The sequence below is a fragment of the Gouania willdenowi genome, chromosome 16 (assembly GCF_900634775.1).
Source record: "Gouania willdenowi chromosome 16, fGouWil2.1, whole genome shotgun sequence".
Taxonomy (NCBI): domain Eukaryota; kingdom Metazoa; phylum Chordata; class Actinopteri; order Blenniiformes; family Gobiesocidae; genus Gouania; species Gouania willdenowi.
This window is the reverse complement of record NC_041059.1, coordinates 32,247,010-32,270,656: the sequence shown is the minus strand read 5'-3', so window position 1 is coordinate 32,270,656 and position 23,647 is coordinate 32,247,010. Positions and strand designations below refer to the sequence as shown.

The 23,647-nt window shown below is 38.9% G+C and overlaps 1 protein-coding gene across 3 annotated transcripts in view; it reads left to right on the top strand.

Moving 5' to 3' along the window:
• Nucleotides 1-17,895, top strand: part of dyrk1b (dual-specificity tyrosine-(Y)-phosphorylation regulated kinase 1B) — a 91,037-nt gene extending 73,142 nt beyond the window's left edge. For all 3 annotated transcript variants that reach the window (XM_028471720.1, XM_028471719.1, XM_028471718.1), the window contains 8 exons: nt 376-525; nt 666-802; nt 1,475-1,621; nt 2,823-2,963; nt 6,005-6,125; nt 6,252-6,434; nt 9,875-9,978; nt 15,748-17,895. In XM_028471720.1, the coding sequence (XP_028327521.1) occupies nt 376-525; nt 666-802; nt 1,475-1,621; nt 2,823-2,963; nt 6,005-6,125; nt 6,252-6,434; nt 9,875-9,978; nt 15,748-16,266 (1,502 nt within the window). In that variant the 3' untranslated portion in view covers nt 16,267-17,895. The remainder of the gene's footprint in view (nt 1-375; nt 526-665; nt 803-1,474; nt 1,622-2,822; nt 2,964-6,004; nt 6,126-6,251; nt 6,435-9,874; nt 9,979-15,747) is intronic.
• The last annotated feature ends 5,752 nt before the right edge of the window (nt 17,896-23,647 follow it).

Sequence of the window (23,647 nt, the reverse complement as noted above, 5' to 3'; positions counted from 1 at the left end):
ACACTATAAATATACATATATATACACAATTCATTGACATACTGTATATCTATATAATTATACAATTAATGTACATTATATCTGGAATCTCGATATATATCAAAGACACACTTTCCCATTGATATTTCATATAATATTCCGGTCTGTAATATTAAAGAGTCCACCCATATTTTCAGTGTAAGTTCTGATATGAAATGGTAGTAAGTCAGGTTGTACCAGTGGGTCGTGATGAGATTTTATGTGATTTACAGCACAGATTAAACAATGTGTGACATCATTTCCCAGGTGCTCCAGTTGTAGTGTCACTTTAAAATATGATTGAATCTCTTTTCTCACCAACCACTCTGCTTTGTCTGTCCTTCTTTCTCTGTGTAGTCCACCTGAAGCGTCACTTTATGTTTAGGAACCATCTTTGTTTGGTGTTTGAGTTGTTGAGCTACAATCTGTACGATCTGCTGAGGAACACCAACTTCAGAGGAGTGTCACTAAACCTGACCAGGAAATTTGCTCAGCAGCTGTGTACAGGTGAGTGTGGGCCACGCTTGGTTACATCCATTGGTATGATTTTGCTCTTTTTGCTCTCATCATCAATCTGTATACCTACATTCTTACAGCTCTCTCACGGAGACACCAATTAAAGCACTTTTTTCTTCTTTTTTCAATAGCGTTATTATTTTTGGCCACTCCAGAGTTGTCAATCATCCACTGCGACCTGAAACCGGAGAACATTCTTCTCTGTAACCCCAAGAGATCTGCCATTAAAATAGTTGACTTTGGCTCCTCCTGCCAGCTCGGACAGAGGGTGAGCCTCCTTTCACACCCAATAGTTATTGACGTGTACCAGTGCTGCTGATTGGCTGATAGTCTGTTCCAATAATCTTCATCCTTATACATTTTGAAAGGTCATGCAGATCAACTGCATGATTTTTAAATCTTATAACACATCGATAAAACTTCATGTTCAAAAGCTGAATGCTAGTTGTTGGGAATTGGAAATGTTCAGATGTTCATTGTGTTCAAGCTTTGTGCATTATGCTATACAGTAGGCCATCGGGGCAGGGCCATGTAAATGTGATGGGTCACATCAACATTCATGTCAGCCATTACAATAAAAAACCAATCTGAACATTAACCCAAGAAAAAATAAACACTTTGAGTGTATTCATTTTTTTTGTATTTTGTTGTCGTTTTTATATATTTTCCTATTTTTGTAGTCCTATTCATTGTGTTTTGACTAATTATGTGTATTTTTGTAATCCTTTTTGTGTATGTTTTTGTCATTTTGTGTGTTTTTGGAGTCATGAGCTCATGCTCGTTGCCCATGTTTATGTATACTAGGCAGATTACACACATTTAAAGCAGAAAAATGCCAATAAAAGTCAGAAAAATGGAATGTCTAAATAACTAAAGCCGAAATTGAATAAGATTTTGTATCGGCTCTAAACTCATTGTCACGTTTCTTCTCTTATTTCAGATTTATCAATACATCCAGAGCAGGTTTTACCGCTCCCCAGAAGTTCTGCTAGGAATGCCATACGACCTGGCTATTGACATGTGGTCACTGGGATGCATCCTAGTGGAGATGCACACGGGAGAACCTCTCTTCAGTGGCTCCAATGAGGTAAAAGAACATGGTTATTTGTTAGGTTTGATTATTAGTTTTAATTGCATTTAGAAGCCTTCTCTTTGACTGCAGTAAGTTACTTCATTGGAATAAAGTCTATGGGATCCAATGAAGTAACTGTTAGAAAAACACTTAATGGTTCATCTAATTTATACCGTAATTTCCAGACTATAAGCCACTACTTTTTTCTCACTCTTTGAACCCTGCGGCTTAAACAATGACGCGGCTAAATTGTGGATTTTTTCAGGCTTTATAAGCTTCATGCCGCCACAAAATTGAGCTCTGTCACATTAGACCAGGTGGAACAATGAAATTAACATTAAATTCTTCTTGTTCGCACTGAATCATTCTGATCACTCATTTTGTCTCATCATAGCAATGACGCGGAGAAATGTTGTCAGAGAGAGAGAGAGAGAGAGAGCGCCTGCTGCAGCAGCAGCGGGGATGAAGTAAAAGTCAGTCAGTTTGTAATAGAAAGATAAACAGTATAAAGTTGTTAAATCACAGCATTAGGTTTGTTCAGGATTGATCGATGCTCTGGACTCTGAGGGTGATGGAGACGCTTCCGTAAGGAGGACGGACAGACGGAGTGGAAATCAGAACATCCTGGATACAGGCTGTATCCAGGATGTTCTGATCTCCGCTCCGTCTACAGTACAAGTCAGTCAGTTTGTAATAGTAGCATAACAGCATGAAGTTACCAAATCACCATGTTGGATTTGTTCAGAAGCGATCACATCTGTAGTCTCACTTGCTGTGATTGCTCCGTGATAGTTCACGGTAAAAAGAGCAGACACAGTGGTGTATCAGTCTGGTTCCAGTAAAAAAAAAAACATTAAGAGCTGTAAATGGACTGATATGTAGACGTGGGGCAGTAAGGAGGTGACTTCATGTAATAAAGGAAACTTATCAGTTGAAACACGGTCATTTCCCTGCAACCTAACTTGGGTATAGCAGGCCGCCTACCTTCCTCTGATTGGCCGAGTTGTCTGAAGGGTACCCTCATCAGCCAATAGAGTGCGGCTTATGTTAGGTTGCCGCATTTGTGCGGATTTTTCTTAGAAAATGGCTAAATTATTGTAATTCGGCCAATAAAACAGTGCGCTTTATAGCTCGGAAATGACGGTACCATAATATCTCGTAGTAACGGTGCAGTGATACTTTGTAAATATTAATGTGTGAGTGTTTGTGTGAACAGGTGGATCAGATGAATAAGATCGTGGAGGTCCTTGGGGTTCCACCCAGCCACATGTTGGACACAGCTCCAAAAGCCAGGAAGTACTTTGATAAGTTGTCAGATGGCCTATGGACGGTGAAGAAGAACAAGGATGTGAAAAAGGCAAGTTCCACTTTCACCTCAAAGGTGATAATAATATGATGATTGTGAAGTCAGTCAGTCGACTTCCACCAAGAACAGCGGTTTTTTGAACCTGGGTTCAATCGAACCGCAGGGCGTCGTTGAGTCAGTCTCAGGGATTCCGCAGGGGTCAGGACACACAGTAAAAATGTTACACAAAATACATTTCAATTCAATTATTAAAATATAAATTACATTAACAATGGTACATTTTAATTCAGATATAAATTTTTGAAAAATTAAAAGCATTGTGGACAAAGCAAAAAATCAGCCTAGGAATATCAGTATAATCAAATATATGCCCATGGTTCGAAGGAATCATACTTTATTTTTCCATTTACGAAGGGTTTGGGGAATACACTGATGAAGCCTGCAGGGTTCAGTAACTCCAATAAGGTTAAGATCCACTCACCTAGAAGATGTATTGTTCATTACAGGTAAAGTACTTCCAATGTACACGAGCTTTGTCTTGGTTTGTTCACTTTCAACTGTGTGACCTCAGAAAGGCGTATGTCTTTACAGCTCAACTGACTTTACCAAACTAAAGCGCGGTACACACATGAAGATAATCAGGCTGTTTTTGTCCCAATTTTTTCTCCTTCCTGACCAAGGATGTCAAACACCAGATTATCTCATGTCTTAAAACAGGGATCACCAACCTTTCTGAAGCTATTGGCTACTTCATAGGTACTGTAAAGTCTGAAAGGCTACCAGTTTAAAGACTAATTGTTCATGGTTTCACTTTAATTAGAGGTTAAGATAATAAGAAAGGCTACTGGTAATTTAAAATGGCAGGAAATGTTTAAAAGTCAACATGCAACATTTTATTCCTCCTAATTTTTGCATTTGTTTTCATTGGCATTTTATAGAAAATTGTATAAACATATAAAGTTAATTTAATACTAAACTTTATTGTGTTTGTCATATGTACTGTATTTATCTTTGTGAGTTTGAATCCTAGAAAGTAAATGAGATTTATATGGAGCTCATTGGTGACTAGAGCTCCTGAGGGCCCCTCACATGGTCCACGTGGGCTACCTGGTGCCCCCTGGCACCGTGTTGGTGACCCCTGTCTTAAAAGATTATCCTTGAAGGTGATCCTGTGGTCTGAAGTTTAAGAGTGAATTTGTCCTGATAATCTGCTCTGAAACAGATCGAGGCTGACAATCGTAAATATTAAACCTCCGTGCGTGTGTGCGCGCACGTGTGCTCAAGCTAATGTAGACATTTTGCAGAGCAGTGTGAGTTGGAGGATCCACGGTGCACCATGCGCTGCATCTAAGGCAGTGGTTCCCAAACAGGGGTTTGTTTACCCCTAGAGGTATAGGAGTACATTGCAGGGGGTACTTGGAAATACTTAACAATTAATTTAAAAATAATCAGGAAATGTTTCTTGTACTGGCGCCCTCTCTAAGGTGTACCCCCATCTAACACCTAAAGAGAGCTGGAGATAGGCACCAGCAGACCTCCGCGACCATGAAAAAAGGAAGAAGCGAGTAAGAAGATTGATGGATGTTCCTAGTTTTTTTTTAGGTTGTTTTTTGGACAAATTCACCACAAACTAACAGTACTATTGCTCAATGAAATACCATATTTTCTTTATGCTGTAAAGGCCATTTTATCACACTTCTGACAATAGCAGACAACAATTAACTAAATTTTGTGAAGAAGACTGTATGTAATCACTATTAAAACAATCCCATAAAAGTTGCATGGAATTTAAAAAGAATAAATTCCACTCATTGTTTGTAATTTGTAGATTAAATGTTAGGGAACCAATTGTTGGAGACACAGTGAAGGGTTTAGGAGAGCCCGCTGTTCATTAAAAGAGAAAGCATATGAAATTATGGAGGGGGTACTTATAATTTGATAAAAATGCAAAAAAGGTTGGGAACCATTGATCTTAGGGATTAGAAACAGACTTTGCTCCAGGGTGGATGGTGTTCAAAAGACAGTTTTGCAAAACATCATGGACTAATTGTTTCTTTAGGATGTGCTGCAAATATTGGCTTAGATCTAACAAACAGAACCTGGTCCATCTTTGGAACTGACAACAGATCATTTAGCACATGCAATGTGATTTACCAAAAATACTAGTGATTTTTGGAGATTTACTCCATTTGACAGGCAGGTATAAACTTTCAGATTTATGAACAACATAATTACTACAAATAAAAGTATATCAAAAATAAGATGTATTTATCCTTAGGCCTCCTTTATCTATTTCAGGCAAGTCAAATCTAAACTCTGACTAATAAAATTATATGAAATATCTCTAGTTTGCAGCATTTGCTGTAATTCAACAATATATCAATTCTCCTCTTCCACCAACATCTCCAACATTTCATATTGTGTGTGTGGTTGTTCTCCTTAGTTCCCAACGTAGCCCACACCCACTGAGCCCTCATTTAAACAAGGTCTTCAAAATTATTAGGTGTTGTTATTAATTCTACTACTATAATTATCATCATTATACTTTTTATTTTTAATGTTATTATTATTATTATTATTATTTTCAGTTTTATTTTTCTACTAATTATTATTATTTATTTATTTATTTGACTTATTGTTAGTGTGTGCATAGGTGTTTGTGTGTCTGTTTACATGTGTATAATGACACACAATGAAACACTGACATTGCACTGTGTTACAGGACAATGCCTCTCTTTTATTAACTTTTTTTATTTTAATAAGAAAAGCTGCAAGCATAAAGAATACAAATGTCCATGATATTGTTGTTGTTACAAATAAAATTAAAAAAAAAATGGCCTAAGTATTTTCTGAATATAAAGCACATGGCACCCTCAGAGGCTGATTTTATAAGCGATTGAAGGCGTGTTCTCTTTAGAACCCTTTATACTCAGGATGGACGCACCTGACTCCCCACCCTCATTATTTAGGGCCGTGGTTCAATAAGATTACTGTTTCTACTGGAAAATAAAGCAAAAATACTATTTTTCTGACATTCCTTCTCATGGAGTGGATTAAGTGTCTGGCTCTGTATTTCACTTTCTTTATTGTAGGAGTATAAACCGCCAGCTACAAGACGTCTTCATGAGATTCTCGGAGTAGAAACTGGAGGCCCAGGGGGAAGAAGGGCCGGAGAGCCTGGACACGCCCCCTGTGACTACCTGAAGTTTAAAGGTCAGCTGACAGAAAAAGATGGATCACTACTACATCACTGTGCTCTAAGCTGGATTGGATCATTCTAAAATGTGTTTTCACGTTTACTGCTACACTTATGGCCAAACTCTTTCCGTCCTTTTCCAGACCTTATCCTGCGTATGCTGGACTATGACCCAAAAAGTCGCATCACACCTTTCTACGCCTTGCAACACAATTTTTTCAAAAAGACGACAGATGAAGGAACCAACACCAGTTCATCCACATCCACCTCTCCTGCCATGGACCACTCCCATTCAACCTCCACCACTAGTTCTGTTTCCAGTTCTGGTAAAGTCATTTCCTTACTCCTTTTATGCAGCAAGAGTCCTAAACCACTTTTTATATTTTGACTTTGAATGATGATTTACAAATCATAATGTCTGAAGCTAAAAGTTGGATGAGATGACTTGGGGAATTATTCTAAAAGGCAGATACAAAACAGGCCCAAAACAAAAGTTATACTGGGGTTGCTTTCCTTGCGGAAAGGTGCATAATATAAAATAAATAAAAATACAGCCTTAAGTTAGATTTATTCATTTGAAATTTATTTAAGGAAAACCTCAAACATTAAGTGAATTTAGATGGATGTTATATGTATTTTGATCAACTATATCTGCATAGTCAATTATGGGTAGAATAAGGTGAGAGATTATTTTCTTTTTGTTACTTGTAAAGTGAAACAGTTTGAGGACCGATAGAGAGGCATTAAACAAGAATATATGCGTTTTAATACATAATCAATATGTGGTTTGAAGTTTAACTCGGGGTCCAGCCACAATCCAAGATACATGCCAGAGGTCTCCTTTGTCATTGGGGAGCCATTTTCAAGTCATCAACTTGGAGTAAATGGCCCAAAAGCATTCAAAAGGTTGTTTTTTTTCATATTGAGTTTTAGGAAATTTATTTTTAGCCAGTATAGGATTGAGTTGAAATCTGCCTGTAATTTGATTTGAAGTTGAGACAAGTTAGAATCTGAAAAATAAAGTGCAGTATCATCTGCATATAAATGAACTTGACAATTTTTACATACTTCAGGGAGATCATTAATAAAGATGGAAAATAAAAGAGGACCAAGAGTAGAACCCTGTGGCACACCTTTTTCCATGATACACTGACCAGATTGTGAATCTTTAAAAACAACAAATTGATTTCTGTTATGGAGATAAGCATTAAACCATAAGAGGGCATTCCTGTTAAGACCTATTGCATTAAGTTTATCCAATAGTAAGTAGTGGTCTACCAAATCAAAGGCTTTTGACAGGTCAAGAAATACAGCACCTGTGTATCGGTTATGATCAAAGGAGGAGATCACATCATTAGTAAATTTAACTAAAGCTGTTGTTGTGGAGTATCCAGAGCGGAAGCCTGATTGAAAAGGAGATAAAATATTGAAATTTTTGAGATATTCATATAATTGTTGAAAAATAATTTTTAGATGGTTTTAGATTAACTTGAAGAGGAATAGAGGTTTTGTATGTTAGGATAATATGAATAGTGACAAGTTTCTCTAAAGTGTAAGTACACCCTAAAACCACTTTTTTTCTGCTAAATACATATATGATTAGCTATGAAGTAATGTAGTTAATTTATCCTTGTTCTACTCACATTTTAGTCTAAGTATTTAAATGTAACGTTTTTAGTAGTAAAATGTCTATAGGCTTAACACCGGCTATTACAATTGAATTTTGCTATTGGCTGAGATTAGATTGATGCCTTTTTGGATCAGTGACATCACTAACCGTCACTGTTGGCCCGCCCCTCCTATAAAAGATGGGAGGAGGACTATGTGTGACACATTAATGGGGGGAAAGTAATGAAATAAAACATGTACAGTAGGTGGCGATATGCAACACACCAATAACCAAGAAAGAAAAATAGTTTCCTCCTCTCACAGCCCACACTGAGCATTGTTTAACAGCTCGATGCTGAAATGCACAGCTTTGTGGGGGCATGGGCTGCTGTGACTGGGCGTGTCTTAACGATTCTTGGAGCAATGCCCACAATTAAGGCATTTTTTGAATGTCCCACTAGTAGCTGGGCAGCAAACACCTGGGGGTGTACTTACACTTTTAAAAACAAATTCATATATATTTCAAACACAAATAATAATTAAAACTATATATGTTTGATGCTGTTTATACACTTTGATGATGAAAGGTCTGAGCTTTCTGGAAGACAACAGGAAGTTCTATAATCATCCCATAGAAGATCTCAGTCAGTCCACTTTTCTACCTCTGACTGTGTTGGTGTTTGTCTTTGGAACGTAAATAAAACCAACCAACTGGAGCAATAGATAACAGATTATTCTAAGGCAGGATGATGCAGGTGATGTCGATCAATATTTATAGGCAGGTGCTGCCATCTTGTGTTCATTTGCTTTATTGTCAGCAATGCTACCTGGTAATGATTCATCTTCTAAGTTGTGTTGACTCCCTGTGACTGTCCAAACGTCACATGTTGCTTTTATGACCAAACATCCTTGTCATTGGATACACGATGATTAGAAAATATAAAGTACACACCGAATACAAATTAAGAGTTCACAAAGTCCACTGCCTTGTTTTTATTAAGCCATTATTACATTAAAGTGATGCTTTCCATCCATTTCAGTGCACAGAAAGATCTCTTCACAGAATTTTGTAAACCTTCAAAAATGTTGTGGGTATTTTTTAATTATCTTTGAGACTTTTTACTTTCTCTTCTTAACTTCTTTTTACGAGCAATACTAACACATTTTCTTCTTTACAAAATAGAAATGATAAGACAACAATTTAGCTTTTATTCTGACTATTACCTTTTGCAGAGCTTTAGTTAGATACGTTTTCATTGAACAATGAGGAAGCGAGTTCTACACAGCAGCCAGCGAGCTGTGGAGCGATGAGAGCACAGTAAAACATGCATATCATTAATTATATTGTTTAAAGGGGTGTGCACCAGGCTTGGGGTCAATTATAATTGTCATTGGGAAATTGATTATTTCATTACAATTATAGCATAATTGTAATTTTAAAAATTGGTTGCTGTTGTAATTGTAATTGAATTGTAATTGTGTATAGATAATTGACTGTAATTGCCATGAAAGTTCTATAAAAATTGTCAGTTATAATTTAATGCTAAACTGTGGAACCATGTTACAGTTCTATGTACAGTTCTGCACATGTGTAGTTAACAATTATTAAAATATGTTTCATATCAAGTTTTCTTACATTTTAGTATTTAAAAAATTGATTAGGAAGCCTAACAATAGATATGAAAGAAATTAGATGATAGATATTTGTTTTTATGTATTTTACAGCTGATTTAGGACCTGTTATCATAAGCGATGCTAACAGAAAGCTAACAACTTTTATTTTAGGTTATTTATTGTGATTTATTGTAATTGAATTTGAACAATTGAGACTGTAATTGTAATTTACTGTTTCAGTAATTGAATTGTAATTGAACATGGGTAATTGAAGACGTAATTGTAACAAAAAAAATGTAATTGACCCCAACCCTGGTGTGCATATTGTGCAATCGTCATATCTATTATGACTCATGACGAGGCCGGTTTCTCTGACACTGTCTAGTGTGTCTCTTAACTCATGTGAGCTGCCATCCTTTCACTAAGAGTCAGTCTGCAAGGTCAGCAGGACCAGTGAGCGTACTGGTCCCATCCCTGTAGGACAGGAAACCACGGTGACCCCTGAAATGTATCCTTACCTTCATGATGCTTTTTATGTTTGCAGGTGGCTCCAGTGGTTCTTCTAACGACAACCGCAACTACCGCTACAGCAACCGCTACTACAACTCTGCTGTCACACATTCAGACTATGAGATGACCAGCCCTCAGGTACAACACCCATGTCTCTCTCTACGTTTGCTTTGCCTTCTTCTTGTTTTATAAACCTGTCCTTGATGTTGTCCTTTATTATTGTTTTAAGTGATTTTCTCTAGTTTTCACTCTTCTGGCAATAAAATATTATCAGTATCAACTATATATAAGTATGTTATCAGTAATCACTTGTTTGACCTGCTACCATCGGGCCGACGGTACAGGTCACACAAAACCAGGACAAACAGACTCAGGGATAGCTTCTTTCCCAGAGCTATCACTGTAATAAACAAATCCGCTCACATCGCTCACACATACTGATCATATTGATCTTGTCCAATAAAACATATCGCTGCTATTGTAGATCTGTACATTCAAGCTGCTATCTGTGTATTTATCTGGGTATTTGTCGGTACATATTATTGTCATATTTAAATTTTTTATTGTTTTTGCTGTGTTTTATATTTATTTTATTTTTTTCTCTCACTGGCACCTTGGAGTTGCACTCAAATTTCGTTGTACCCTGTACAAGGACAATAAAAGGATATTCTATTCTATTTTATTCAATTTGTAAAAAATAAAAATAAAAATAACATGACAGTTGGGAGCTAAATAATTCCTAACCCAGCAGATATCAAAGGTAGCTTAAAGTTTGTGTAACAAACACCAATATTTACATATTTCAGCGTTTCCCTTCCAAACAGAATGAGCACTTTGGTATTGACTTGTGCAAAGTTTTGTTTTTATTTCTTAGTGAACTAGGATAGGTTGTTTCAAATATCTTAGGGGAAAATAAATATATATCTTTTTTGGATGTTGGTCTCCACAAAACTACCACAATCATCCTTTTGTTTTTAGACAAGCTTCATTATGTTGAGATGAGGGCTTTGTGTGGGAATTATGAATAATCCGTACATGCTTTATTTCAATAGCAAGTAAAATAAATTAAAGGAGAAAAAAAACTAAAGTAAAGATGAATGCAATTGTCAGTTTTTAATGGAGTAGGAAATACTCAGTAAATAATACATAATGTATACGAATGATCATTTACCTTATCACAGACGTTATTATTATTTAAACTTTTAATTTATATTTGAGATAACTACCTCATGTGCAGTTAGAACAACACGTTTGTATTGTTTCACAGGTATTGTTCAATGTTTTACAATAAAATAAGATAGGAACATTCAAGGTGGATGCTGTCAGTTAAAAAAAAAAAATTTTGGATCGACCAAAATTGGTATCTGCAGGTCAGTCTTTTAAAAATGTCAGTGATTGGGTGCACCCCTAGTTATTATATATTTGCTTTTTGCTGATATCCGATATGCCAATATTGTCCAACATTAAATTATTGATATTAACCAATATTGATATATACATATACATCCCCTCAAAACTAACTTGGTCACATTATATATATCTGTAAGGGAAAACCACATAAAGTCTACTTTTAATGTGATTTTTCACTGGATTAACATCATCTGTGCAAATAGGAAAAGTCATTCGACCACAGTAATGGAAAATGTGCTATATTCCTGTTTAATGAGTTTTCTCAAACAACAGCACTAGGCTTTACACAATTAGGATTTTTGGGCCGATCACCGATTAGTGAGTTTTTAAAAAACAATCACCGATCTGGTCATTTGAGTAGGGATGGGTACCAAATTTGGGGTGGTTTTTATTTTAGGTACCGACTGAATTCCTTCAGCTCTACCTGATACTGATTCAAGGAAAATCAAACGGTACCATGTTTACTACCTAAACGCATCCTTGTGACTGTGAGGGAATGTAAGGGTGCTTTTTACACAGATAGTTTGGTGGACTCGCTGTGGTTCAGGTGGTGAATTTGCATTATTTTTGCATTTTAATTTGGTTCGGTCTGGTTTCACACATGCTATTTGCCAAGCGCACCAAACCCTCTGAACAACGTCACACAGACAAAACGCCTATTGGTCAGAATACTTCAGCCTCCAGAGTCAAAAACAACACTTCTCTCAGAAAAATGCATTTTCCAAAGGAAATCTTCAAACAACCTCCACAGAAACATAGGTAATAATGATTAGAAATTACCCATAATCACAATGAGTGTGGAAATGTTTGCGTCGTGTATGTATGTGTATTGCTACAGGATGGAGGAGCGCTGGGTGTGTTCATTCGTGCGTGTGCTCTTTGCCGCAACAACAGTTTGTGTGACTGATTTGTGCCCCTGCAGTCACTGACAGTTGCGCCGTCACGTCCTATATTTGGTCCCTCTTCCTATATTTTCCAAAGGAAATCCTAAAATAACCCCTGCAGAAACATGATTAAAAATAACCCATAATCACACGATCCCACAACCTGCGCTAATGCACTACATAAACACAGCTCCATCTCACACCTGTCAGCGCTCAGAGGCGTCGTGTCACCGGTAAGGATGTATAATGTGTGAAGATGTGAGAATGTGTGAGCAGGTGAAACAGCATAGTCAGGTTTGCAGCCATCGCTGACTATGTGAACAGTTTGGGGAAGAGAGAGAAGTGAAATAAATTAATGATGTGGAAATAATACGGAAGGGAGTGAGGAAATGTTAGTGAGTGAACAAGTCTGAAAATGGATGGATGGATGTTTGTGTGTGTGCTGCCTGTTGGAGCGCTGGTTGTGTGTGTGTACCTGTTGCTGTGACGATAATTTGTGTGATTGTTGTGTGCTGCCACTGCGCTGACACTGATGGAGTTGTTTCGTCACAACTGCGCTTCAATGATATTGAAGATATAGACTTCGAGTGAGCTTTCAGACATCGTAAAAAGACCGGACTATCAGAGGAAATGAATCATGGTGAGAATCAAAGAGGTATGTGTGAAAGCACCCTAAGAGTTGCAGATTTTTAATGGAGGACCTGAACAAACCATTGCAAGCACAAGAGCGTTATGATGTCAGTAGCTGCTGGTTGAGTAAACGGATGAATCTAATTTTTAAATGGATGCAGATCGAGCACCTGTAAAAACACGGCAGGTGTAAATGTGAGCTTGAAAACCATTTAATTTAATCTCCTGAACATCGAGCTGTGGGGACTACAAGATAGTTGGAGATCAAGCTGCTGAGAGCAGACCACACTGGAGCTACGTGAAGTCTCCATCAGAGGAGCGCTGACATATTTCCCGGTTCTGTTGCATCGCAAAACCCACTGTTGCATGTAGTCAGTACTCACAGGTATGCACCTGTGGAGGTGGGGCACGCGCACATACACAGTCATGCTATCTCCCTCAGTGTGTCCGGTATTAAAGCAAAAGTAAACGTGAGCGCTCTACTCTACTGACTTTACCTTTTACCATGCAGCTGCACCGACTGAATAAACGAAACAAGCTCACCAACACATACAGACGCTAACAGCAGACGCTATCCCTGCTTTCAGAGCCGTAGACTCTGGAAGCAAACTGAGCTCAGCTGCTCCACTCCAACCAGTGACATTTTTGCCATTCGTGCATAGGTTTTCATCTATGTTCACTGATGAAATACTATAGAGCCGTTTCATGTAGAGCATGTCGGTGGTGTGGAACTCTTCAGTGTAAATGACAGATAAAACAATGCAATGGGAGCATCTACAGAAAGTTTCATCTCGAGCATTGACCTCATTGATCGGATCAGCGAATTAAGACCTTACAGCCGATTAAAATAATTGCATAACATGCAAAATATAGCCAATCAGATTGGGGTAAAGCCTAAACAGCACATATCAGTTTTTCAATATCTGTGGAAAAATCGATACTGAAGTCAAACGAGTTTATATTTTATGGCAAATATTGGGCGAGAATATTATGACACTATCATACCACTGAAGTAAATCACAATAACGATGCAGTATTCTCATACTATACTTGTATACTGTACTGTTTAAGTACTCAGCAGATGAGAAGGACCAAAATTTATATCTCAATTTTTCTCAAAATGCAGATTTTTGTATCAATCTCCATATTATTACCCAAACAATGTCGTACAGACAGATGATTCCAAGACAAATTCACTGGTTTACCATGTTGCACCACTTAAGGCTTCTCCTTTCATCAGGGACAGTACGTGTGTGTAAGTTCTGTGCTGAAATGAGTTTGTTCTGTTACAGAAGAGAAATACATTTTCATCCTTTGTCTGAGAGGTTCCGCCGCTTGTAGAGCTGATGGAGTTAAATGGCGTCAGCTACTCCCATTTTTCCTTCTCAAACTCTGGTGTCTATGTTGTCATTATGTTGCCTCTGCACACAGAGGGTGCGTGAGGGTGTTTGTGTGAGAGACCAACAGACAGAGGTAACGTAGCATAAGCAGCCACTCTTAAAACTAGCATTTCAACATGAGATAAGCTTGAAAATAAAAATCCATCGTTATAGTTAAAGGTGTTGTCAGATATTGATATCAGATATTGGTTCGATATCAGCAAAACAAAAATCTCTGATGAAAGCACTCCGATACATTGATTTTAACATTCCACTCTACAAAAAAAAAAAAAATAAATAATAAAGTTTGTATTCCTAACGATATCACAATATTAAAATGTCACAAGATATATCGATTTGAATTAATATTAATTTCAAAGTTGATCAACAGAGAGGGTGTGCAAAAACCAACAATAATGGCCACTGCTATCATTTTAAACTGTACCTGTAGGGAATTTTACTTCAAGCTCCATCATATATAATATATGATAGTAGAGGAATAGTTACTGTAGGTTATATTCTTTAACAGTCATTTTAGAGCAGTAGGAGATAAATTAACACTTCCATTTGTGAAATACATTTGCAGCTATTTTGCTTGGAAGAGTTATATTGGCTGTAGTGACACAGTTGGTAACCAGACTAATTGATGATTCCGGTTGCTTCGCCCAGGGGACCCAATCTGGCTGAAATAAGCAGCGTTGCACCTCCGTGTACCATTTGGGAAGTTGGGCTTACGTCAAAGATGCCGTTAGCGGTAGTAAATAAATGGGCGCCATCTTAAAATGAGGGAAAACAAGACGTCCGCCTATTGTTTGTCCGATGACAAAAACATTTTTATTTCAATACAGGAGTGATTTATATTCATGAAACACTACCAGAAGAGGACAGGGGACAATATAAGGCTAAGTTATTAGTGCTAGGGACATCTGAATGTTCGTACAAAGTCCCAGCCAACACTTGGACACTGAACAATCCAAAACATTGGCCCAATTTCACCTACCCAGATCTTTACAATTACGTAATAAATTAAGTAACCCGCACGGTAAAAATTCTGCGGTAAAATCCTCGCACACTATTATTCACATTGTACTTTATAATGGAGCTACAGTGGATATAAATAAAACATATTGCTATCTAGAATGAAAGCTAAAGCCACCAACGTGCCCCTAAAATCCTCAATCCTCATTTCAGATCTTAACTGTTCACTTATCGGTTAAAAGTTATGAAATGTAGAGAGCATGTAAGAATAAGACGTGTTTTGGAATGAAAAAATTATATCTGTATTATTTTTTACATTGATGGAACAGACAAAAACACAACAGCCCTTCAGCATGGTGAAACCTTTTCTGTTACAACGGGAGTCAATACGATGTTAACGTTGTTTTACTGCCAAACAAATATATGGCGACTGGCGGTGCTTGGCAGAAATGTCACAACTTACCCGGATGCCCGACTTCCCTCATAGTATCCATTTCTGCATCTTTGTCACGCTAAACTAAGCACTTTCCAAAAATATTGTCCTGTATCGTTATCGTGAGCCCAGTATCGCATATTGTCTATGAATGTTGTGTATTGTAAATAAAGCCTTTTTTGCTTCGTTACAGGCACCCACCCAGCAGCATATGAGGATGTGGCCCAGCAGCGATGGAGGAGGCGGGACTCAGGATCAGGCTTACACGCAGCTGCTTATTCACAAGCCAGCTGCCTCCCAGCAACACCAGCGACAGTTCCTGGACCCTCCTCTCCATCCACATCCAACCTACTCTCACCATGGGAATGGTGGGCGTGGTCTGAGACAGGCTGGACAGACGGTTATTGGCACTGGAGGGGGGCAGCAGGGAACCTCGCCCCAGATGAGTGACAGCATGGATATGGGGGGTGTGTCCCTTGGGTTGCACCACCTGGGGGCAGTGTCTTCCATGGAGGCCTCTCAGTTCGGCTCTGCGTCCCTGCCTCTCACTCTACCAATCGGACTCTCTGCCTTCCGGACTCGGGCGGCTCCCAACCCCCCAGGCCCCCAAGCCCCACCTCCTGAGGACTACTACCCCGCCTCCAACAACAATAACCCTGCTGCAGGAGTCAGAGGAAGGCCGGACTCAGACGAGGGGCCTGCTAACTCTTGATAAAACCTGAAACATGCCCTAAAGCCATACAAATTTAACTCCAACTTCTACAACTACACACGTACGCAGCCAGAGGTCAGAGACAGCGACGACTTTGTGCTGCACAAACAGTTTCTCCTGCATCAAAGGAGGAGGATCAGAGGAGGATGCTGGGAAAAGTCATTTTTTCTGTTTGAGTTCATTGTCTTTGTTGCAACTGTAATTGGAATGGAATGATTGTGATGAGTTTGCTATTAGTGTTGATAAATATTATTAGAGTTTTTCGGGGGAGGGGGGGAGGCTCGAGGAGTTGTGGCTTTTATTTGTTTTGTCGGCAGAAGAGGAGGACGGATAAGACAGAGAGAGGGAGCTTTTATTCTGCTAATGATTCACATACTCGCTTAATGTGTTAGAAGTTACGTTACACTGGTTTACACTGGGTATTTGGTAGCTCCAATATAATTTTATTCTCCTTATAGCTTGGAGAGACACTGACACCAATCCTACACATCTTTTCAATAGTAGTGAAAAGGATTCCTCGCCCTCCTGATACAATTCCTGTGTTAGAATAATGTACCATGTAAAGGTACATGCTAATGGTGTTTCAATTCAAAGTAGTGAAAGTGATCAGAGTCGGTAACTAGACACTTGTACCTGTGTCTATACATCTTTAAAATTAACTTCTAACAATTTTGGTCCTGTTTCATTCCCTTAGAGTCACACTCTCAAGGAGCTTTGACTAAAATCTGTGTGTGTGTTGGTAAGCCATGCGCTAAGTGGTTTCTCAAACAATCTGTACTTCTGTCATCTGTTTCCTTTGTTACACAGTTATACCTAAATGCAATGTTGCTGTTCACAAACCAGGCAATTTAGATTTTTGAATATTTGAGATTGAATCATATATAGTTTAAACTATTGTTATTGGTACATGCAGCTTTGTATGGTGTTGTTAAAGAGAAAACCAATGCTACCATAATTCAGGACAGTTGGAGTTGTAGCCACCCATTGCAGATGTCACTAAATGGTTCTATTATCACGTGCCCGTTGACACAGAAGGATCAGCGTGTCCCTGTCGTCACTCCCTCCCCCCGCCGTCTGATCCTCCTCCTCTTTCTGCTGTTTTTCTCCTCCTGACAGCTCCTCCTCTCGTGCTGCTAATCAACATGACAAATTGTCCGGATTGCTGCTAAAGATCCAACACAAAGATCAATAAAGACATAAAAATAAATAGAAACAGAGATTTTAAAAAAACTTTTTAACCCTCTGCTTAACAGAAATGGAAAACGTAAGAACCACTGCATCTCAATGTATTTATTACTATTTAACGAGGAAAAAAAACAAACTGAAAGTAACTGTTTTTTCTGCTCTTCTTTGTTTGGTTGCCTTCTTTCTGCAGGTGAGCTCTGACTGGCTTTGCAGTCGTTCTCCAAATGTTATGGTCACGCCCCATGGGATGGTCTGATGGGAGGGGCCTGCTAATGGGGGCTGGACCAGAACATTTGGGAACCTCTGGGCTAATGTAACAGTAACTGGTGACTTGGAAATGCTGCCAGTTTAGGGGATGGGGTCAAGGGCAAGGGTTGGGGCGAAATAAAGTTGGATATATAATAAGAATAAAGAATATACTTTTGCACACCAAAGTCAAACTAATCTCAGGCCTCCGCCTTTTTATTTCTATGTTGGCTGGATTTTTCAGGCTGTAATGTTTCTGTTAGTCTAAAAGAAAAGTGCGTTGTTTTTTAATGATCAGTATAAGCCCTCGGTTATGCATGAGGTGACATATTTTATGTTTTATCCCATTTTTTTTCTTTTAAATTAAAAAGTATCTCAATGGGCGTCTTCAGAAGATGTGCTTCATTTAAAATGAAATCAAAGAATTAGAAGTTTGACAGAATTGGCTTTTTTTTTTTAATCATAGAGCATTGAGCATTCTATAAGTGTTTGACCCCCTTGTTTTCAACCGTTAAACAAATGTACGGTGTGCAGAGCTCAATCTAGCCTGGATCAGGGTCGAATCAGACCTGGGAGATCAAGAAACATGTATTGAGCTCTGAAGGGGGACAGATAGTTTTTAATGTGAGTTTTTGTGTGAAACTCACATGAGTAATTAAGTTATTTTTGTAAGTACGTGAAGGTAATACAAGCTCTTAGCCACCTGTCTTTGTGGTAGAACAGGCGGTGGACATGATGGCAGAGGTGGATGTATTCAATGTATGTTTTTATTAGATAGATTTTGTGTCCATGTCCTTCATAGATGCCATGAATGACGTCGGTTTTTAGAATCTCATAAGCCAAGCCAAGGCAAGCAGCGCAATATCACTGCAAAGGTTTGTAAAAACAATAAACTGTCTAAACACACAGGTTAACACGTAAGCGTTGAGTAAATAGTGAAATTAGAGTCTGACTGAGCTTTATAAGATCACAGATATGAGAGCAGTGTGGCTAGAACAGGAGCAAAGCTGGCCCAGATATGGAGATTATGTTCTACAAACACCCACACAGGTCTAAGGCTATGAAGGACTCATAAAGATCTGAGTGAGACTTAAAAAGCTACAGAGATTGTGTCCGAGTGTTTGGATTTCTGTGAGCCTGCGGCGGCACTTGAGGATGACATCTTTTCCATTTACAGGGACCTTGGTTGCAAAAATGTAAGGGTTTACCAGGTATACTAAGTACTAGTACTCAGTAGGGTTCTACCAGTGCACTTAGCCCATTAATGACTATTTATTCCTGTCCTTAAACTCAGCCCGTCTCCCCTCCAGGACCAGCAGGACTTTGCTGATCTTGGCGATTTGGAGTGTTTTCTACTGGAACCAATACTACTCTTCTAATGGTTTCCAGCAGGCTGTACACTAAAAAATTGAATGCTGCCCTCACCAATACTACTGCCTGTGGACTATCAATCAATCTTTTATTTGTATAGCGCCAAATCATAACCAATGGTATCTCAAGACACTTTACAGTAGAGCAGTCTTAAGGACGGACTCTTCATTTTCTGGATACACACATATGCATATATACGTAAATACACATACATATGTATCCCACACCCAACATGAGTTCATCATGGCGGCAAGGAAAACTTCTGTTAAGCAGCAGGAACCTTGTGTGGATCCCATTCCTATGATGAACAGCCATCCACGTTATGCTGTTTTGGGTGTGTGCTGAGGAAAGGGTGGAGACAGAGTTGTTGAGACTCTGTAACTCCACACTGAGGATCCCACGGACCTGCAAGACAATAGCCAGAAGGAGTACAGGAGCAAACACACAAGGGAAGAAGCAGACATAGAGGGAGTGTTCGAGAGAGGAATGGGACCCTCTCCGGTCCCTCTCTATCCTAAATGACCTCTCTCTTAATGCCCTCTCCAACCGAGCATGCCAGATCCCCCCGGCAGTCTATGCCTATTGCATCTTAACTATGAGCTATGAGCTGGTTCCTTACTAAAAGCTTTACCAAAGAGGAGTGTTTTGAGCCTAACCTTAAAGGTAGAGAGGGTGTCTGCCCCCCGAACCGTGGTTGGTAGATGGTTCCAGAGAAGTGGGGCCTGATAACTGAAAGCGCTTCCTCCTATACTACTTCTAGAGACAAATGGAACAACGAGTAGGCCAGCATTTTGAGAGCGTAGTGTTCTGGGGGGATTGTATGGCACTACAAGCTCCTTGAGATAGACTGGTGCCTGTCCATTTAGGGCTTTATAAGTGAGAAGAAGAATCTTGAATTCTATTCTATATTTTATGGGAAGCCAATGCAGAGTGGCTAATACAGGAGTAATGTGATCTCTTCTCCTAGTTTTAGTCAGTACACGTGCTGCAGCATTTTGAACCAGCTGAAGTGTCTTAAGCGACTTGCTCGGGCAGCCTGCTAAAAGAGAATTACAATAATCCAGTCTAGAGGTAACAAAAGCATGGACTAGTTTTTTGGCGTCGCTCTGAGACAGGATAGATCTGATTTTAGCAATGTTACGGAGATGAAAGAAGGCAGTTCTTGAAGTTTGTTTTTTGTGAGAGTTGAAGGATAAATCCTGATCAAATAGAACCCCAAGGTTTCTAACAGTTGTGCTTCGTGCCAGAGTAATGCCATCTAGGGCAGTTAGGCTAGCATAGGTTTCTCTAAGGTGTTGTGGGCCCAGTACAATGACCTCAGTCTTGTCTGAGTTAAGAAGAAGAAAATTTTGGTCCATCCAGGCCCTAATGTCCTTTAGACAGGCCTCAAGTTTAGATAGCTGATTTGTCTCACCTGGCTTCATTGATACATACAGTTGGGTATCATCAGCATAGCAGTGAAAGTTAACAGAGTATTTTCTCATAACACTACCAAGGGGGATCATATAGATACAGAAGAGGATTGGACCTAGCACAGAGCCCTGAGGAACCCCGTAGCTTACTTTAGTGTACACAGAAGACCTATTATTCACATGTACAAACTGGTACCTATCAGATAGGTAGGACTTAAACCACTTTAGGGCAGTCCCTGTGATTCCAAGTAATTCCTCTAATCTCTCTAGTAGAATATAGTGATCTATAGTGTCAAAAGCTGCACTAAGATCTAATAAAACCAGCACTGAGAGTCGTCCTTCATCTGAAGCCCAGAGTAGATCATTATTTACTTTAACTAAAGCAGTCTCTGTGCTGTGTTGAGCTCTAAAACCTGACTGGAAGTCCTCGAACAGGCTGTTGTTTTGAAGGAAGTCACAGAGCTGAGCTGCCACAACTTTCTCAAGAATCTTTGAAATAAAAGGAAGATTAGATATAGGCCTGTAGTTTGCTAAAGTGCTGGAATCAAGAGTAGGTTTTTTGAGAAGGGGTTTGATTACAGCTACTTTAAAGGACTGTGGCACGTAGCCTATTGATAGGGATATATTTATTGTCTCCAACAAAGACGGGCAGACTAGGGGATTATATATATGAAGTCTGAAGACGGTGCAACTGCTAATGCTAACAAAACAATGACAGGGACGTCTTATCATCACACTTTTTAGCATAATTTACAGCTTACCGAAGTGCTCTGTCCGTCTCCAAAGATAGAAGGAATTGAACCCTCAATCAGACAAAGTCTTTCGGCAAATCCTTCTTTATACTGGCAGAGGTTGCTGAAGCAGTCATCCTTGAAGTGCTTCGCGCACACAAAAATGACCTTACCCACAGATGTGGGTACATTTCTGTGAAAAATAAAACTCAACCAGACACATCGAAAAGGTTCTGATGCTGGGAGACGGTGTAATGAAGCGTGTGGGTTACTACATCCAACAACCGAACATTTTGACTTATCCTCTTGTAACCTCAGCATCCTTGAGCTTGGACTACAAAATATAAGCGAGAAATAAAAATGGCGGATTGCTCGAAGTGTTGGACCTGGAGTTGATGTACTAATTTGGCAGTTCCGCTGCAAATACTGTGATGTAATAGTTCAAAAAACGTAATAGAGAATAGAAAAATCGAAACAGATTGAAAAATATGAGCAAAACAGAATATAAAGATATCTACGGAGCACCTGAAGAGACTTATTTGATTTTTTCTGTACTTCTAAGCACTCTAAATATACAACAAAGTGCATTTTAGGGCTAAAAAAGTGGATTTAGCATGATATGTCCCCTTTAATGGGGCAATTGAGTCCAAGGTGGATTTTAGTAGACTAGCAGAGCTATCGACAAGCAGATCCAGTTGAGAGGGGTTATAATTAATATCATAGTTATTTATTGGATGGTGCACTGAGTTTAAGGCAGCAGGAATGGCCTCTTTAAATTTAGCCACAGCACTATTGGACAGATTTCTACTCGTAACTATTTTATTGCACAGTGCGAGATCCTCTAGGATAATGTTAAAAGATATTAAAAAGTGATCTGATAGCAGAGGATTTTCAGGGTAGACTTTTAGTTCATTAATATCAAGGCCATATGTTAGAACAAGATCAAGAGTATGATTTAAACGATGAGTAGCTTCATTAATAGTTTGAAAAAAGCCAACTGAGTCTATTAGGGACATAAAGGCTGAGCTCAGGCTATCACTATCTTTGTCCACATGGATATTAAAATCTCCTACTATCAGTATTTTATCAGAACTGAGGACTAAGTTTGATATAAACTCAGAGAATTCTGATAGAATTTCAGAATAAGGGCCTGGAGGACGGTAAATTATCGCAAATAAGACTGGCTGGCAGGTTTTTGATTCGGTATGAGATAAATTTAGAACCAGGCTTTCAAAGGAAGTGTAACTGGCCTTTGGTTTAGGATAGATTAGGAGAGAGGAATGATAAATAGCTGCTACACCACCTCCACGGCCTATGTCTCGTGGCATATGAGTATTTAAATGACTGGGAGGAGTGGATTCATTTAAACTAACATATTCATCTTGATACAGCCATGTTTCAGTTAAACAGAATAAATCAAAGTTATTTTCTGAGATAAGGTCATTTACTAGTAGAGATTTGGATCTCAGTGATCTAATATTTAATAGAGCACATCTAATGGTTTTATGTTTTGGTGTTTCTAGATATGAGATTTTAATTTAACAACAGCAGGAATACAGGTGTTTTTATGATAACTATAATTCTATAATTTAATTATGATAGAAATATATAAAATGATTTATTATTATTCCACAATTATTATATTATAAAGTGTCTCAGGTGGTAGAAGGGATATCTACAGATTGAGGGTTTTGGGGTTTATTCCCAAGGTTATACCTGTCTGTGTGTTCAAGTGTCCTTGGGCAAGACACTGAACCCTCAACCCTGAGTTGCTGCCAATGGTTAACTGGTGCCTGGAATGTCAGCTCAGTCCTATTGGTGTGTGAATGAGCTGATATTGTAAAGCAATTTGGGAACAAGCACTTTGGTGGAAATAAAACAAAGCACCATTTATTAACTAGAAATCAATAATTCACACGCTGTAATATGGAATATGGCCATACCAGCCTGTCATTGGCTGATCTCGTTAGATCTCTGAAGCTAAGCAGGTTTGGGCCTGGTTAGTAGGGGGATGGAAGACCACAGAATTACAGGTGCCACAGTGGGGGACAGTCGTGCCAGTGGTGTCTGTCCTTGTGTCCTTGGGCAAGACACGTCACCCACATTGCCGAGTAATAATGTAGCGTTTGAGTGAGTGTTGGTGGTGGTCGGAGGGGGTCGCTTCCATCAGTCTGCTCCAGGGCAGCTGTGGCTACAATAGTAGCTTACCACCACTAAGTGTGGAGTGAACGAATAATGCCTTAATTCTGTAAAACGCTTTGAGTGTCTGTGATAAAGTGCTATATGAAATCCAATGCATTATTATTACTGAGCATGTCGGTTTTACTTTTAGTTTAAATAGATTATCTCGACACGTTCAGAGTTTACATTGTAATCCACACTCTAGGACAGAAGGTGGCGGTAGTGCGTCAAGGTGTCAACCCAACGAAAAACACA